Source organism: Python bivittatus, unplaced genomic scaffold (assembly GCF_059951505.1).
Source record: "Python bivittatus isolate LINGU-HERP-01145 unplaced genomic scaffold, Pbiv_v1 ctg000070_np1212, whole genome shotgun sequence".
NCBI classification, from domain to species: domain Eukaryota; kingdom Metazoa; phylum Chordata; class Lepidosauria; order Squamata; family Pythonidae; genus Python; species Python bivittatus.
The window spans coordinates 17,894,557-17,914,148 of record NW_028277034.1 but is presented as its reverse complement, the minus strand read 5'-3'; the positions used below and the strand labels follow the sequence as shown (position 1 = coordinate 17,914,148).

The window sequence follows — 19,592 nt, the reverse complement described above, 5'->3', positions numbered from 1 at the left end:
TTCTGTTGTATTCAAAGACATAAGCATACAGAATGCATTAAAAAGGAAAGGACACAGGGAGATGCCCATGTTAAAATGCTATCCTGCAGTCCTTGAGTTGGCAAAAAAGTATGCTAGCATAAAATTTTCTGTCCTTATTGCTGAGCCCTATTCTGCAGAGTAGTGAAGCTGGTGACTGATACTGTCCTTATTGTTGTACTAAAGGTAAGTTAAGGAAAAAGACCGGTAGATTTCCATGGCTTAATTTCCCCTTCAACCAAGTGTTCCTTGACAGTGTAAAAACAACAGCAAGTGTAAATTGGTGCTTGAAATTATATGTTTAGCCACCTGACAGGTTGCCTGAATAACCAACCTTCTCCTGTGACATGCTAGAACCCTCCCCTTCATAATAAAAAATAAAAACAGAAAGTAGCCACTCAGAATACACAGTATACACTCATGTATTTGAGATGGTCAGCCATGTACATCTCATAAATAATAAATAAATAAATAAATGACTTTGTTGGCAGAAGCAGTAGAAAACCTGTAATGTATTTGGTAGTGACAGAACCAGTAGCTGGTAGAAACTAATTTTTGCTTGGTTATGTTGGCCTTTTGTTCAGTGTTGGTTCTTAAAAAGAGTTTTGTGTTCTTTGAAAGAGCATTAAACCCATATTTTTAAAGAGGCCATTTAAGACCTTATAAGAACTTCACAAAGCACTTTGGGCACAATGTGGGCAAATGCTTTTGTGGAAGCCATGTATCCAGTCTTTCCTGTGGTTCAAGTAAAAATGGCCATGGAGAACAATTCTCAGCATCTAGAGGGAAATCATTCTCCTTAACATCTAGATCCCCTCTTCTAAAACACACAGCCAGACCAACAGCACCTGGAAGCATATAGAAAATTTCATCCTTGCTTGCTTAGAAACATACCCTGAAGCATCAATTATAATTGGTGGGGATTTAAATGCCAGGATGGGGCCAAATGATCCCTCCCTATTCCATCAATTCAAGATTTACCATGAAGAGGATGCACCAGAGGGACCTCTATACAGTAGAGAATTTAAGGATTTAAAATCTAATTGATCAGGATTATGTATTAGTCAGGCTTCTGGGGAGGTATGGTGAACTGAAGACAGGTCTGCAAAAGCAGAGCTGACAAGTGCAGCAAAGATCAAGGAACCGGTGAGTAGACTGGTTCCCTGGAACCTCTCAGGATAAGAAGATGGGATATCATCTACATGTGCTCTGGACAGCTGCTCCTTATGAGGAGACCATAGGACAGTGGTTTTCTGTGGGTTTGAGTGCTGGGAGACAACAGGATCAGCCATCTTGCTTGCAACCATGGTGGAGACTTCTAAAGGACACTAAGTTTACAAACCTTAAATCATTTTTGGAAATTGCCTATTAACCATTTCAAAGCTATTAGGGACCTTTGGAATGAGAGGTTTGAAAAGTTTTCATCGGGTTAGTTTATCTTCAATTCTGAACAAAAGAAAAATTAATTACAAGCTTAAGAATTTAAAGAATTTGAAATAAACAGTAAAAAGCTAAATAAGATTTTAATCTAAGAAAGTTGTAAATGGATTAAGAGTCCAGATACATTTGGAATATTGACTTTTACTATAAGATTTTGGAATTAACTATAACAAATAAACAACTTCTCAAAGGAAACAGACTTATTTTGGTTAACCTGGCAATTACAAGTCATAAGAAAAGATAAATGATGATTTTAGAAACTGGTCCTTCTCTTCTCTTTCTCTAAGTTTAGTTTGTATTAGTTTTTACTATTGTAGTTAAAATTCTTAATATAAATATGTATTTTAAAAAAAGGATTATGTGTTAGGCAGATGACCACATGTTTGAAGCTGTGCATACTTCATGGCTCCCTAGATGGGGATCACCCAGGAAAACATACTTACTGGGGGGCAGGGAGAAGATCAACAGTTGATTACTGTATCATCTTGCATAATCTCTTAAATGCCCTACAGTGGATGGAGGTAGATTCAGGATTGGAAAGTGATCATTACCCCCTAATACTAACTGTGACACCCTTCTGGGAATCAGTCGCTAAATGGTTGACAGCCCCAGAAACCTTAGAAATTCATGCACACCTGCTAGACATACTTAGAGTTGTATTATCTGATAATTTTTAATTTGAAATCAGTTTTTGTCAAACAAAGCAACACTCCAGTATCTGGGGTGTAAAGCATAAAAAATGGTTTGATCAGGATTGTGCACAGCTGAAAAGGTCATGTTGAACAGCATATAAAAAGAGTAAGTAGTCTTCTGAGGACTAACTACTTTCCGTATGGAATTTAAAGGCTTATTACAAGGTCCTCATAAAAGAAAAGACTGGCAAAGAAGGAGACCTGGCAGAAATTAATTCAATCAGTCAGGAAGAGGGACTCTTCCATCTTCTGGCAAACTACCAGAGGCTAGGAAAACTGCTAGCCTCCCCAGTCAATCAAGTACCAATTCAATCTTGGGCGGAGTATTTTAGAGGGTTGTACCTGGAACCTGCTTGTAACATAAATGAGGAGACCAAATTCAAAATTGGCCCCCTGTCTCTGTGCAAGAGGCAACCCGTTTGATTGAATTTCTTAAGGTGAACAAGTCTCCAAGGTGTTGATTGTGTTTTGCCTGAAATAATTAAAAGGAATCCCAACTGGTGGATGTCTCTGCTAGCATCCCTGTTTATGTTCATAGATCAGACTAGTTATATTCCAAAAGATTGGGGGCTGGCAATAATAGTCCCAGTTTATAAAAAGGGCAATAAGAATGATCCATGCAATTGCAGGCCTATCAGCCTTTTGAGTTCCACTAGCATATTATATATTCCAAACATTTAAATCCAAGCTCCCAAGACTGGATAGAGACAGACCTTATAATCCAAGATGAGTAAACACGATTCAGAGAAAGGAGGTCAACAATAGACCACATTTTGTTGCTCCACCATCTTGGACAAAAATACACTCATAAAAAGAAATCCCCCCTCTGCATGGCCTTTCTAGATTTTAAACATGCCTTTGACTCAATTTATAGAAATGCCCTTTTGGGGAGGAAAAAACCCACAACTATTGACAGGTGCATCCTTTCTCTGATACAGAAATTATTCTCCAACACCACCTTAAGAGTGAGGTGTAGTCCCCAAGTGTCCCTCTCTGGCACAGTAAGCATTCAGAAAGGAGTGTGACAGGGATGTATTCTTGCCCCCTCTTTTTTCAACTTGTACATCAATTTAGTGGTGGACCTTCTTCATAATCCGGATTTTCATGTACCTACACTAGCAGGGCACAAAATCCCTATACTCCTCTGTGCTGCTGCTGCTGCTACCATAATTTCACAAATCCCTCTATGGCTGAAAAAAGCAATAGCAGCAATACCTTGGTACTGCAGACAAAAGCACCAGGTTCTTAATTTTGAAAAACCTAAAATTCTGGTGTTTGCTAAGAGGGCCACCCAGCAATCCTGGACAGTAGAAGGACACAAATTAGAACAGATTACTGCATTTAAATACCTTGGGGTATTTTTCTGTTCTAAAGGCACCTGGAATGCACACCAGAATCCCATAGTACAGCCAGCCCTTAGGTCCACAAGTGCTATTAAGCACTTCTTTTACTCAAGCGGAGGCAGATTAACTCCTGCAGCATTAAAACTTTTTGAGGCCAAACTTTTAGCCCAGATCCTTCGTGATGCATCAGTAGGAATTTATGCGAAGAAGTGAATCTTCTCTGCACTCAGTGGAACAGCAAATGCCTGGTTAAGGCTCAAGACAGGAATGCCTGCAATCCAGGCAAGGGCCTGGAGGATGGTGATCAAATATTGGCTGAAAATCCAATTCTTCCCAGTTGGACTGACCTCTCTAGTTTTAATAGACAATTTTCCTTCTCCTTGAAAACAGGCCATAGAGCTGAAGTTGGCATTATATGGACTTACCATTTCTAATTTCTTTAGGATATGACCAAGCCAAGCAATTGCTCACCCAAAGAATAAGGGTGTTTCAGGCTGAAGTTAAAAGGTTGCCCCAACATGGCAGAAATTGGATTAATAAGGGTAGTTGGGAACCAGCAAGACTTTCCCCAAACTGAAGATAGCATTTTAAAAAGCCAGGCATAACTTCTTACCATCTGCACTGCTGCAAGGCAGATACTCCAACATTCCATTAACTGAGTGAACCTGCCCATGTGGTAACAAGGAGATTCTAAAAGATTTGAAACCCTATATCACTTGTTCATAGCCAAATTCTGTGTTGCTGCAATGAAAATAAAGCATAACTGGTCACAGAAATAACCACTTCTGTTTTATTTATCAATTTAGGTTTAATATATGCTAGCTATCTTGTTTTAGGTGATATATATATTTACTCCATAGAGTGTAATATTTTAGATCTATTCTTGCACAAGTAATTAACACACCATTATGTTACATTTTTGTTACTTTGTTATGTTAGTATTTTATCTCATCCATTTGATTTTACTTTGGTGTTGTATTTTTTAAAATTTTGCTGGTCATTGACCAAATAAACAGTGTTTCAAATTTAGATTCATCCCTAAATGTATCAGCAACCACATTGTTAATGAAATTGCCGTGTCGGATCTATAGCTAACGTTGTTTTGGGAGAAGAGGAAAACACTCCTATAAAACTGGAACAATTAAGATGGCTTCTAGCTGTGGGATGGAGTGAAAGGAAAACTTAGTTTATAAGGATGTGGGAATAACCTTGGAAGACAAGAGGGAGAGCTGCAGACTGGACAGCTGGTCTGTAAAACATCTCCGGCAACAGAAGGAGGGAGGGGGTGGGAAACATTTCAGAAGGGACCCTTCCTAGTTTTCTAAATAGTAAAAGGAAAGGAGGGGAAAAATACTTTTAGTTTTGCAAGATTCTGTTAATGTAAGCCTACAGTAAAGATAGAGTTAGTACTCCTGGTTGTGCTTCTTGTCTAGACTATCTCAAAGGGCTAACAAAGGATGTGGCATAAAAAAAAAAAATGATATGTACACACACCTCAGGGGATGTGAAGATGAACCCAAAGTGTCCTTCAGTGACTGCAAAGTCTATTTGAGCAAGGATAAATATAAAATTATAATTAAAATACAAGTATAATTTTATTAGATCTATTGCTTTGCTAGATATAATTGTTTTAGTTTAGGGGATTTTTTAAAATCCATCTAGTATCCAGAGTTACACAGTTTTTCTCTGAGGGATAGTGCGACATTAATTGCATATCCCTTCTTGAGTTCATTAAGATTGCATGTTTAATAAAGATTGAGTTTTTTTATAGGTATCTTAAGCTATATCTGGTTTTAAGCCATTTCTTCACTGAATATCTTAGACATTAGGCAAATTGTAGGCAACAGAGATTTTTGAGATTTCTCACACCCTAGGGAATATACCAAATTGCATTTTGTCGTAGTGAATACTCTAAAAGCACCATGCTAGATTCTCAGATTATTGAAGCCTCTTACTTAATATCAGGGAATTAGAACCATCTCCATACATTGTGATATTGTTATATATGAATATGTTTTGACTCTTTACTTGGTCTTGATTTTGAAAGTGTGATACAGAAGATCTCTTTAAGTTTCTGTACAAATGTTAGTTCATACACTTCATCTTGTATATATTCATATATTTCATCTTAGCTCTATTGTTGTAATGTTCTTAATTTTCTTAAGTATCTGGTTTGCTCCAGTTTTTTTTAACTGTTCTGTTGATCCCCAACTAAGGATCATCCATGGAATCACCAAAGAACATTTCAACCCCATAGCTGACTCTGGAGCTCCTAAATCCAGCCGTTACAGTGAAATAACCAGTTGCTGGATATAAATACTTCTAGCGTAAGGCTGATTCAGAACTGACAAGCAAATGAGAATTTCTCACGGGCAAGCAGGCAAGCAGTCTTATTGCCCATATATACCACTGTTTCAACTAAGGTTTTATAGTTTGAATCTAAAGTAAAATATAGTAGTTTTTTAGTAGAAAAGGATTTTTTCTTCTTGTTTCTCCTTATGAAAGTTAGGAAAACTTGGGGAACATTGCAACAGCTTAAAGCTGATTGTGATAGAGGGGAGTAAGTAAGTTAACAGTGAGAGATAGATGGCTTTTGGAGTTGATCATCATTTAAAGTATGTGTTAGTTCAGGGGTCGGGAACCTATGGCTCGCGAGCCAGATGTGGCTCTTTTGATGGCTGCATCTGGCTCGCTGCCAAATCTTTAATAAAAAAAAATAACGGGGTAAGGCTTAGAACACGTCTTCTATCCGCCGAGCGCAGGCCACGCCCTCCTCCGCATCGCATCCGGCATCCTTGGGACTCACCCTACCTTGCCCCGCAGCATCCGCGGCCGAACGGGCCTGGAGCCGCATTGTCCTCCACAGGCAGCCGCAAATCGAGGCCCCGGCTTCGGCCTAGCTCCCGTCGGCCCACGCGAATGCGATCCGGGTGCACCGCTTTGCATCCTGCTTCCACTGCCCCTGCTCTGTTGGGTGAGTCCTCATCTTGGGCTGGCCCCCTGTTTGTGGCCCCAACGAGGAATGAGACATATTTCAGGCATGGTGCCACTTTCCACCAGTGGCCGAAAATCGAGCCCCCGCTTGGGCCTAACCTCCTTGACGGCCTGTAAGGGTCCATCCCACCAGCTACACCCACAATTGGCTACTCTGCCTTCATTACCTCTGCCCTGCCCCACGGACCACTACCTGGGGTGGTATCCTCCTCACCTCAGTCAGCTAGCTAATTGCAGAAACCCTTTTATTGAAGAAGATGCCTAAAAGAAAAAAAGATGAGGAGTATCGTACTTTTCAGCAGGAATGGACAGAGGAATTCGCCTTTGTGGAGAGAACAGGTTCTGCAGTGTGTCTAATATGCAATGATAAAATTGCATCAATGAAACGGTCAAATATAAAGCGGCACTTCGACACACGCCATACTACATTTGCATCGAAATATCCTGCGGGGACAGCAGGAAGAAAGTATGTCAAGAGCTACTGTGCAGAGTGCAAGCTAGTCAGCAGCAACTCCGTGTTTGGACCCAACAAGGTGACTGGAATTCGGCTAGCTTTGCTGGTGCTTTAGCAATTGTGAGAAACGGAAAGCCATTCACAGATGGGGAGTATGCCAAAACATTCATGCTTGATGTTGCCAATGAACTTTTTGACTACTTTTCGGATAAAGACAAGATAATCAAACGAATAAAAGACATGCCTCTGTCGGCAAGAACTGTTCACGATCGTACCATCATGATGGCAAATCAAATTGAGGCAACACAAGTGAAGGACATAAATGCAGCACCATTTTTTTCTCTCGCTTTGGATGAGTCAACAGACGTAAGTCATTTATCCCAGTTCAGCGTGATTGCAAGGTATGCTGTCGGTGACACACTACGTGAGGAAAGTCTTGCTGTTTTCCCTATGAAAGGGACAACAAGAGGGGAGGATTTATTCAAGTCTTTCACTGAGTTTGCTAAAGAGCAAAATCTACTGATGGATAAACTTATTTCAGTGTGTACTGATGGTGCTCCGTGCATGATTGGGAAAAACAGAGGATTTGTAGCGCTTCTTCGTGAACATGAAAAGAGACCCATCCTAAGTTTTCACTGCATCCTACATCAGGAGGCGCTTTGTGCTCAGATGTGTGGCGAGCAGCTTGGTGAGGTGATGTCGCTGGTCATTCAGGTGGTCAACTTTATTGTTGCCCAAGCTTTAAATGATCGCCAGTTTAAAACACTGCTGGATGAAGTTGGGAATAATTATCCTGGCCTGCTTTTGCACAGCAGTGTGCGTTGGTTGTCAAGAGGGAAGGTGCTCAGCCGTTTCGCGGCTTGTCTGAGCGAAATCCAGACTTTTCTTGAAATGAAAAACGTCGAGCATCCTGAGTTAGCTAACACTGAGTGGCTCCTGAAGTTCTTCTATCTCGTGGACATGACTGAACATCTGAACCAGCTCAATGTGAAAATGCAAGGCGTTGGAAATACAGTCTTATCCCTTCAACAAGCAGTGTTTGCATTTGAAAACAAGCTAGAAGTCTTCATCGCCGACATTGAAACAGGTCGTTTACTACACTTTGAAAAACTGGGAGAGTTTAAAGATGCATGCACAGCAAGTGACCCTGCTCAACATCTTGATCTTCAGCAGCTAGCGGGCTTCACATCTAATCTCCTGCAGTCATTCAAAGCACGCTTTGGAGAATTTCGTGAGTGCACTCGTCTTTTTAAGTTCATCACCCATCCACACGAGTGTGCAGTGGACAGCGCCAACCTGAGTTACATCCCCGGTGTCTCCGTCAGAGATTTTGAGCTACAAGCTGCTGACCTGAAGGCCTCAGACATGTGGGTGAATAAGTTCAAGTCACTGAATGAAGATTTGGAAAGACTTGCACGACAGCAAGCAGAGTTGGCAAGCAAACACAAGTGGGGAGAAATGAAAAAACTTCAACCCACAGACCAGCTGATTGTCAAAACTTGGAACGCGCTTCCCGTCACATACCACACACTGCATCGTGTGAGTATTGCTGTACTGACAATGTTTGGCTCTACGTATGCATGTGAGCAGTCTTTCTCACATCTAAAGAACATTAAGACCAACCTACAATCACATTTAATGGATGGAAGTCTCAACGCCTGCATGAAGCTTAACCTCACCACGTATCAACCAGACTACAAAGCCATCAGCAAAACCATGCAGCACCAGAAGTCGCATTAATGGTAAGAAGTACTTTATTCATCATTGGTTAGCAACAGCATAACAACGTTATTAAAAAGAATTCAGAGACTTATTGTACTTTAAAAGTGTTGGTCTTACATAAAATGCACACATTTACTTGTATTTAGTTTTAAACATATTGTATGGCTCTCACGGAATTACATTTTAAAATATGTGGCGTTCATGGCTCTCTCAGACAAAAAGGTTCCTGACCCCCGTGTTAGTTACTACAGAAATTGCCTTTAACTTGAAAATTAAATCTGATATGATACCAAAATAGCCTACAATGAGTATGCCTAATTCGTATTAAGAATGATATATAAGCCCCAAATTCATAACTTAATAGAGAATATATAGCTGAATAGTGTGAAGTAATTACAGAGTGTATTTTCCTCTTGCAAAAACTGTTAACTTTACTGATTCAACTAGCATTGATTTTCAAATGTTATTTCTTGTCATTGACACATTTTTTAAAATATTTATTTTGGTTTTATTTATTTATTTGATTTATATAGCCACCTGTCTCACATATAGGACTCTAGGTAGCTTACAATAAAATGGATAAAATGCATGAAATGCATAATATAAAAATAAAGGACATAGCAGCTAGGCTATGATCCATAGTTTAAATTGCATTATGAATTAATGGTTCAGAACAACACTCCTGAATTGTAAGATATGAATTCAAAGGGTGAAGTTTGATATAGGATGTGCGTCGGTAAAAATTTTAAAAATTAAAATTGATACAATTGTAGAATATTTATTGAATCATATAAAATAATATTAAAACTATTAGATATTAACATAAGTAAAATATTTTTCATGAAAAAAATGAGAAGGGTGACATTTTTTGATTTTGCAGACCCCTGAGAGGATCTTGTGGGACCCCCAGGGGTCCTCGGACCACAGTTTAAGAAATGCTGCTTTAGCTGAATTATGTTTGTCAGGCTTTTACCACCATGTGCCCTAGGAAAATGATTCCAGAGAGAGGCAGGATGTTACACCAGGTACCAGCTCCAGTGGACTTTGTAGGAAGAATCTAGGTTGCTTGTTATATTTGATATTTTTATTTTCTTGTAACTTTTATAGATATTACTGTTTTTGTTAATTTTGTATTCTTTGTTACAAGTATCATCAAAAATGTAGGATGCGTATAACTATCATAAATGTATCTTGAAATGTAGGTTGTGTATAACTTTAATAAGAAAGTATATTAACTAACTGTGTTGGTATATATCTTATAAATGTATATGTGAACCTGGAAAATAAATAAGAATTAGGATATAAATCGTAACATTACTAATTCTGCATAACGAAGTTTTGTCTAGATCCCAATGAATAATGTTTTGAAGGAATAGCATTTCAGAAAATTTATGAAGTACTTTAATATGAGTTTCAACTTTTGTATAAAATATTTTAAGTATAACAGTCTATATTGTATAAGTACACTAATTTTAGAGAATTGAGTATTCTGCAGTTTGCAATGTATGCTGTGCTTATATGGAGTTATGCAAGACTAGCTCTTTAATCCCCTTCTGAACATAGTTGAAATTTTTGTTAGCTATTAGGTTTGCCTGTGAAACTCATTTTTGAATGGATTCCAAGGAGTAATATATTTATCGGAGCTGCAAAAGCAGTGCGTAAGAGTGTTATTTCAAAGACTATTTGAATTGAAAACCACCTGGAAGTACTGCACAAAATTGATCAGTATTTTCCTTCCCTTTCAACACAAATGTATGACTGGGTGAGGGATCCTTTCTCTGCATTTTCTGGTCAGCCTGAGAACTTCATTTTGAAGGAAGAGGAAGAACTTTGTGAGCTTCGGTCTGATCGTATACTCAAGATGAGATTCACTGATCTGCCCACGGACTTCTGGATTTCTGTGAAAGAAGAGTATCCTGCCATTCATAGGAAGGCACTGAACATTTTGCTGCAATTTTCAACTTCTTATGTGTGTAAGCAAGCTATTTCTTGTTTAACAAACCTCAAAAGCAAAGACAGAAATGGTCTTATTTCAGTTGAAGATGAAATCCAAACGAGCACAGGTTTCACATTAAAAGAGGTAAGCTTCATTCCTTATTTTTAGTTTAAGAATACTGTTAATGCATATATACAGACCTATGCATGAAACAAATATAATAATTTTGTAACTTCTGGTCTATATTTGTGCCTGAATGGGCAGGGATTCCCTGAGGCCTGAAAAATATTTCAGAGGTTCTTCCAGGGTCAAAAGGTTGAGAAAGGCTCGTATAGTCCATTGTGATGTAATATGTACTCTGACATTCTTAAACAGGTGATGACAAGCAAACACAGATAAAAGACTAGGTTTGAGCCTACACTATGGAGATGAGGGCAAAGTGTCAATGCTCCTTTACTGCATTGGCAAACTAGTTTCTGGTAACATTATTCAAGGTGGCCTATACCTTATTGGGAAGAACAGATAGACTGATTTACCTTCAGACCACTCTGTTTGGAAGTCATTTTGATAATGAAGTCTCACACATTTATTTATTTATGCAATTTATATGGCTGCTCATCTCACGTTCATGACTTTGGGTGGCTAACAACAGCTAAAAGTATCACAAAACATATAACAGTAAAAAAAATCACACACATAATCAGTTGCTGAGGTAACAACTACTGACCACAAATCAACATAACCGTTACACCCATTCTGCTACACATCCGGATCCCCAAGCTTGGTAAAAAAACTATGTCTTGTGGGTCTTTTGAAAGTTCAACAAGGTTAGGGCCAATCTAATCTTGGGGTGTGGGATGATGTTTCAAAGGGTGGGCACCATGACAGAAAAAGTCTTCCTGCCCACTGCAGGATTAGACTTGGAGCATGCCTCTCTTGCTAGACTGAATGAAACAATCCCTCAAATAATATTTGCTTTGATGTAGACTCCATGTTGCCAAGAACAAGCAGGATAACTGGGGGCAATGTCTTATTTTTATATTGTAGTCTCCAAGACTCTCAGCAGTTTCTGTACAAGTTGAGTTCACTTATACTTTCTTGCTTCCCCCATTCTGCAAGGGATTATATGTAAGGAATATATACTGTTTGCAAAATATCCAATTAATTATTTCCCAGCTACCTTTCATTGCTGTGTTTTCAGTGAATCAAAGATAACCCTGTCATTTCAAAGCTATTTATTGGGTCAAAATAATCTAATCTTCCTGTTAGATAAATAGGGTATTTCCAGTTGGCTCCTGTGGTGTAAAAAGCAATGTAAAATAATTAGATTTTACTTCCAGACACAGATGCTCATTTAACTTTGTAGTATTGTTGTAACATCAATCCTAGACATAGGATTTACAAGAAAACCCAAAATGATTCTTTTGTTCAAGTGATTTTTCTCAAGTTTGAAACTTTGTTGAACTGAAGAACCTTGGAGAAGAGAAATGAATGTTAACTCCCCATGCTAATTTGTTTGAGTCAATTTGTTTCCATATTTGCATAATTAACTCTGCAAGAATTATGCTGTTATTCAGTCACTATCAACTCTGTGACATATGACATCATTTCAGTAGGATTGTCTATCAGTAACTGCTTCTTTTAGTTCATTCCTGTGTCCTCAGTAATAGTATATAGCATACATTATTCCATAAGGTTTGGTAATCTTTTGAGATTTCTGCCATATTGTTTGTTTGTTTGTTTGTTTGTAAGTTTAAGAATTTTGTAGGCACTATCTTAAGAATATTGTGGGTCTACTGAAGCTTATGGGATTCTTGATTTGCATAGAGTTACATTTTTTTAAAGTGCAGGAGAAAGGTTTTTAAAATTGTTAAAGCTTCATGAGAAGAAAAATGTTTTAACTATGAACAGAACATTAGATCTTTCTCTCAATTTTGAGGAGGGATACTCAAATGTTCATTTATTTAATTAGACAGAACCCAAAGGAGGTGATTGAAAACAGTTTAGTAAAGAGTAAAAATCATAGAAAACAATCACAATTCACAGACTAGCATGTTTATCAAAATATTTTCTTGTCTGTACATGCATCAGTCCCATCATTTACTAATAGTGATTGGAGAGATGGCATTGGAATAGCCTCAAGTTATATTATTTACTATATTATTTTACACCATTAAAAACGAAGCTAATTTAAAATGTTGCAGCAGGAATAAATGAATCAGTGAGGAAAATTATTAAATACAAACATAACCTCTAGTATAATTGAAAAAAAAACCTTTAAACAAAATAAAAGAATGAAAGTTGGAAGAAGAAGAATGGAAAGTTGCATAATCAAACTGAGGGTGAATTAAAAATGAATCAATTGGTCACTTGCAAGATAAGTGATTGTAGTTAAAACAACTTTGTCCATCTCCCGTATTATTGCCCCCTGACAAAGGTCTATGATCACATACAACACTCCAATTTAAGTTCTTGAGTCCAATATTCCTCTTTCCTTCATATTTCCCATCAATGAGCTTTCTAAACAAGCAGAACCTTTTTGGTGTGCAACATTGTCTTTCCAGTATGTTGAGTTCCTAAGCTGTACATGCATGGTAGAGCTTTATAAAGAATTTTGAATTAGAAGCAGCGTGTTAAAGACAACTTTCTCACTTTATCACTATCTGGGATAGTCAAAAACTATCCCAGATAGCCTCATTCCAGATCAGATTTATGTTTCAAACTATCAGAGTGCATCTCCAGTAATTCAGTTTCCTTTAAATTATATTTGTAATATTTAGTAATGAATTTTGGACCAATTTGTGGATTGCTACTTACAGTACTAGGGATTTAGAGGTTTGTGCTAATCAGTGTTTTAAAAATCCATCTTTTTCAAGAAGCTACATGAGTCTTAAAAGTTAACATTTGATGTTGAAAGAATTAAGTGCTGATACACAATATTAAATTCGGAGAGAGCTATCACAATTGTTTACAATTCTAGGTATCATGGTTATTGCCATGAAAATGTTATGAAAAATTCCAGGATATGGTTGTATCAAATTAAAAGAGTTAATTTCTCTGCACCCCCCCCCCCGCTTCTCTTTCATGAAAAGGGACATTTCAAAGTGAAGAAATATGTTTGGTAAACAGGAACTTAATGGAATTGCAAGGAAATGTACAATCTTTTCTCAGAGGATTAAGGATAAGATTATTCAAAGACTCTGCACAGCTAATTTAAGAACAATTGTTCTTGAGACAATGTAACTGTCAAGACCTTGGTGCTACTAAATAATGGAAATAGAAGCTGTGCTTAAATTTAAATCATGAAAAGAATTCTGTTGTGTTTAGCCAAATGCTGTAATGCTATAGAACTGTTGTTGGTTGATCCTGTCCACTGTCTTTGTCTATATATTTGTGTTTATTTATAATTTAGATTTCCAAGGCTACTCAACTCAACAGTGATTCTGAGTGGCCTTACAAATCTAAATTATAAATAGTGCTGGTTCAGCAAAGGTTAATTCATTATGACTTGCTCAGATATAAGATTAATACATTACTGTTATTTGTGTAGATACAGATTTGTGGATAAAGGTAAATACTTTAAAATATCCACTACCTATTCCTGTTTTGAGAATGTAATCCTTTTATAGCTAAAGTGATAAATCAGTAAGGACAAGCGTAAACGTTGCCTGATGTATTGACCCTAACGTGAGCCTCTTTGATACTTGTAAAGTATAATTATTGAGGTTTATGTAAGGGGAAAAGAAGAGAAAAATACTGAGCATTTCTTTTAGACAAAATGTGGCAGTAACAGAAACTTTCTAGTGAGTGGTTGGATTTTTAGTAACCATTTGCAAGTTGGACCTGGATAGAAATATTTCATCACAGGCTTAGCTAAACCCTGCTAAAACTTGATATAAAAATACGGTACCATTGCAGTGCTGTGTTAAATTGCTGAAAAGTCATTTAGTTTTAAACCATCAATGAATTTACAAGTTAAAGATTTCAGCCCTGTGTTAAGTTTTAAGCTATTAGAGATACACAAGATGCTTAAATCTGGAATCTTTTTTGTAAGATTATAACATAATTTGAGCCAGCAGGGTTAGTAAAATAATTTAAAAAGGACATTTGTAAAGCATTTTGGAATGAGTGAAGCACCCCTCTGCAAAGTGTTAAAATAGCTACAGTTTCTGGATAGTTCAGTATGGCCGCTTCTAAGGTTTCCCTGTTCCCTAATGCTTCTGCAGGACAGTGCATGCCTACAAAGGTTGGGAGAGTTAGGGAGAGTTTTGAAGCAACCATGCTGAATGTCCTGGAGGATGGGACTGTTTTAATGTTTCTAGACGAAGTGCTTACACCAATGTACTCTGTAAAGTACTCTCTTCAGATCTGTTGCACAGTCCTAATGTTAATGAATTAATAATTATTGTTATTAATAAAAGTAATAATTAAACCAGCTCATCTGCTGTAATGAAAAACAGAAAGGTACCACGTTTGCATTAGTTCTGAACCATTTTTTCCACATCTTTTTTTGAAATGTGCACAGCCCCAGTGTTTGTTTATGATCTACAGATATGAGATGCTCACTTGTATAATGAGAATATTTGTTACCAGGAGTATGTAGACAAACAACTGCCTTTGTTTATGGGCTTGGTAAGAATTTTGATTCGTGCAAATGTATTAGATGTTGCACTAGAGGACATAAATTGCACTAATTCTCAAGCATATACCCATATAGGCATACTCATTTATTTTCCTTTATCCAGATTCAGAGCTGAGTCATTGGGAGGAGGAAGCATCTTTCCCTCCCACTAGTTTGTAACAATCATTAGGAGGGAGACAATGAGGCTTCCCTGTATCACTTATCTTGCTACAGTGGAGCTTAATGTTCCCTGTTAACCTGTCAGATGCCTGAAAAAATTATATCAGTGGACTTATAATTATCCCACTCTCTTAGCCAAAGAGTCAAACAAATCAATTTATAACTTGAAGGCTTCTTGCTCCCACTGTAGGTGAGAAATTATATACAACTCTACTATATCTACTTTTTCAGTAAAACATAATGAGAATTTCAACTTTAGATTGCTTTAGATTCTAGAATCTGGGTGGACAATCATGATCTACATCTAGTCCTTAGTGACCACCTATGCAGCCCTCTATAGTGTTTCTACCTCCCTAGTAGCTTTTTAGTCAGGCTACCTATCAGCCTGCCAGATAACACTGTTACCAATCACTTGAGTATGATGAGAATTGACCTCATACATGCATGAGCATAAGATGTGTTATATTCTAATAAATGTGACTGAAGACTATAGTTCACCATATGCTGTGTCTTCTAAATTCTCACACTTTGGGATTTTACTGCAATAACAGTTTTCTGTAAGGAACTATTAACCAACTTGGTAACAATCTCTAAAATTTTAGGTTAATGCTTCACAAATTAAACTATACAGGTAGTCCTTGTTTACTTTCCACTTGTTCAGTGACTGTTTGAAGTTATGACAGTGCTGAACAAGGGGTACTTATGATGGGTCCTCTTAGTTGTGGCTGTTGCAGAATCCCCACAGTCACATGATCACGATTTGGGTGCTTTGCAGCCAGCTTGCAATTACGGCATTGTAGTGTCCTGCAGTCATGTGATCACTATTTGCAACGTTCACTGTTGGCTTCAACAAGCAAAGTCAATGGGGAAGCCAGCAGTGGGTTGCAAATGGCAATCACATTACCATGGGACACTGTGACCGTGCAGGATTTGCCTAACAATGGCAACTGGGACTGCTGGAACTGCTGCCGTAAGTCAGGACAGCCATGCAACATTGCGCCTTATGACTGTGTTGCTTGACAACGGAGTTCATGGTCCCAGTTACTGTCAATAAGTAAGAACTAGTAGCTGTCTTCTGATATTTAATAAATGTACTAGTCCATGATTGTTGGACTGGTATTTATATGAGAGTAGTAAAATATTTGTAAAACCTAGTTTTTAAAAAAATTCTCATTGCTTTAATATACAGAAAAAAGATTTTACACACACACACACACACACACACACACACATATATAAGCATATTATAATATGCATATACAGTGGTACCTCTACTTACGGATGCCCCTACTTATGATTTTTTCGAGATACGACCAGCTCCGGCCCCAAAAATTTACCTCTACTTACGAACTCGCCTCGACTTACAAACCGGATCCGCGGCCATTTTCCGCCCATTCCACGTGGTCCGCGGCCATTTTTCCGCCCGTGCCACGTGGTCCGCGGCCATTTTTCTGCCTGTTCCACGTGGTCCGCGGCCATTTTCCGCCAGTTCCACGTGGTCCGCGGCCATTTTTCTGCCTGCCGCATGGTCAGCGGCCGTTTTTCCGCCCCTGACGCGTGGTCCGTGGACGCCGGAATGGATTAACGGTAATTACATTGAACCTTATGGGAAAATTTACTTCGACTTGCGACCAACTCGACTTGTGATCAGAGTCACGGAACGGATTAAGTTCGTAAGTAGAAGTACCACTGTATGTATGTGTGTGTGTGTGTGTGTGTGTATAAAAGCATATTATAATACATATGAAGAACAGCTCAATTTTCAAATATAGCACTAAACTTTACCCACCTGGAATGATACTGGTCTGCCTTTACATTATAGTAAAGAGAGAGTTCATAAGCAGAGCATGAACACATTAATATGAAGTTTGTAAATTTGAGGTAGCATGATCTTTCCATCATAAAGGAAGGCTCAATATATCTATAATTATTCATACAATGAATAATACATTCCAGATCTATACAGTACTAAAACTGTCATGTCTGTTTGCTTGTAATCTTTAACTGGCATAGGCCAACAGTTTTTGAAGCAAGGTATTTCAAATGGGCTAACTTACAGAATGCATCCAAAATCTGGGACCCATGACTGCCATGGAATTGAAATTTGGCAAGTTTTAGAAAACATTTTATGACATAAAAATTATCATAAAACATTTTATGACATAATACAAAATGTCACAAAACATTTCCTGTGGCCACCTCCTGAAGTTGGACTGTGCTGTACAGTTCAGTATGAATGACATGGGCTATCTTCAGGGCAGCTACATCTCTGAATATCTCCCTGAATTTTTAAGAACTTTTCCAATGAAGGCAATACATTAGACGCTCTGACATTGCTGAAGGCATTGAGGAATCTGGTAAGGAAATATCTCTGAAATGATGACCCAACAGGTCACGGTTGTCTAGTTTATGATATATTATTCATAGTTCCATTCATATATTTGAATCATATTACTCTTCCTAAAACAATATTAACAAGCATATATACATTAAACAAATGGGGTAATAATAGAAGAAGCCCATGTCAGTACAGCTTCCATGATTTTATATTTCCAACATACTGAGTTTGAACGATCTTTAAAACATTCCCCATGTCTAGTAAGGAAAATAATCTTTTGTTGAATTAAGCTATTTTAAGATCATAACAGACTTAACATTCTTTAAGACATTTAACCGTTAAATTGTTAATACAGTATCAAGTATTCCAAATCCTTATTCCACTTATCTGAATATCCACCTTAGCCATACGTTTTAACTGTCTATAACAAGAATCCTGTGGATTTAGAACTGTCAGACTATATTCAATGCTGATAGTAAGTCAGGAGTTTTAGATATTGCTAATGTGTTTAGGTCAAACTGTGAAATCAAAAGGTGTTTTAATAGAATATACTACCAATCTACAGTTTTAGACAGTCTAGATTCCTCATTACTTCAAATAATTTAAAATTTTGATTAGCCATAAGTTGATATAAATAAGAATACATCTGTTATCCTATGATTTAAAAAAAACAACTAATTTTGAGGCTGGGATTGTCTGAAAGTGTAAATTTTCTCATGTGAGTAAGGGTCAAAATTGTACTGCCGTGCCAACAACTTTCAGATATGTCTGGCAACCTTTAATGCTGGAAATACATCAAATTTGTGGCTAAAGTTGAAGCGAAGTCCCTGTCATGGTGTCAGAGGGGTCACATAATACATTTCTAATTATACTTATATTGGCTTTTTGAACTGTATCATTTAAATTCCACGAAAAAGAAGTCAAAATACATGCCCAGTGAAAAGTTGAAAAACAGGGAAGTTGAAATTGCACTAATCAGATTGTAATCATAACTGTTAGGCTACTCCCAAGTGACAATTACAACTAGAATTCTCTGGCACTGATTGAAAAACACAGTTACCTGATAAGCTGTATTTAGTGCAAGAATTATAAAAGCATTTAAAGAAGAAATCCAACAACTGCCAATTCAAGCAAGGTTGAAATCTTGTGCTTTTTTCTCCTGCTTGTATAGCATAATGGGCTGAGAACCTCTCATTTTTGGACAAGAGGAAGAGTCAAAAACCTGTGTATTATTATGGTAATGGAAAAGTCTGGATTCAGACTGGTTGAGTCTGGCTCTCACACTTGTTGAGATAGAGAAGATAAGGGTTTGCCCTTCCATAGAAAATTGCTTAGAAACTTACCAGTCTGATTAAAACACCATAATGGTATTAATATAGAAACAAATAAGCATGCGTATGAACCTTGATATAGTATTAATTTTTATAACAATTATCTTTTGTCATTGGGGCTTTAACCCATCTGTTTATACAGTGTTAATCCGAGGTTAGTAATTCAATATACAATAAATCCTTGATTTCATGAACATTTCGGTCTAGACAACCCTCCCAAAGAACAGGCAAATCTTTTACATCCAAAGTGCTTCAGATGAGGAACTTAAATTTAACAATACACTATATTATTTTTACACTACTTACATCACTTTAGGTAAATTATGTACTGACATTACACAGATGATATAAATTAACACAAATGATTTAATTCACATGATTTGCATCATTATGCAAAAGAAATAGTTGCAAATTATCTACTTTCAGATTTAATGGAGGTTTGGAAATATTAGAATGCCCTTCTCAATTAATCTGTTAAATACAAATGTCTATTGCATTTGTATCTATAAATAAAGTTTCCTTG

At 37.3% G+C, this 19,592-nt stretch overlaps 1 protein-coding gene across 7 annotated transcripts in view; it reads left to right on the top strand.

Annotated features, from left to right (window-relative positions):
- RAPGEF2 (Rap guanine nucleotide exchange factor 2) overlaps positions 1 to 19,592 on the top strand; it is a 196,259-nt gene that overhangs the window by 22,466 nt on the left and 154,201 nt on the right. The window contains exon 1 of one of the 7 annotated variants that reach the window (XM_088132705.1): positions 10,310 to 10,743. The exons of 3 other annotated variants lie outside the window; for them this stretch is intronic. In XM_088132705.1, coding sequence (XP_087988831.1) covers positions 10,414 to 10,743 — 330 coding nt within the window. In that variant the 5' untranslated portion in view covers positions 10,310 to 10,413. Of the gene's footprint in view, positions 1 to 10,309; positions 10,744 to 19,592 lie in introns of those variants that run through there. 3 more of the 7 variants (XM_088132704.1, XM_088132703.1, XM_088132702.1) reach the window with 3 other exon arrangements.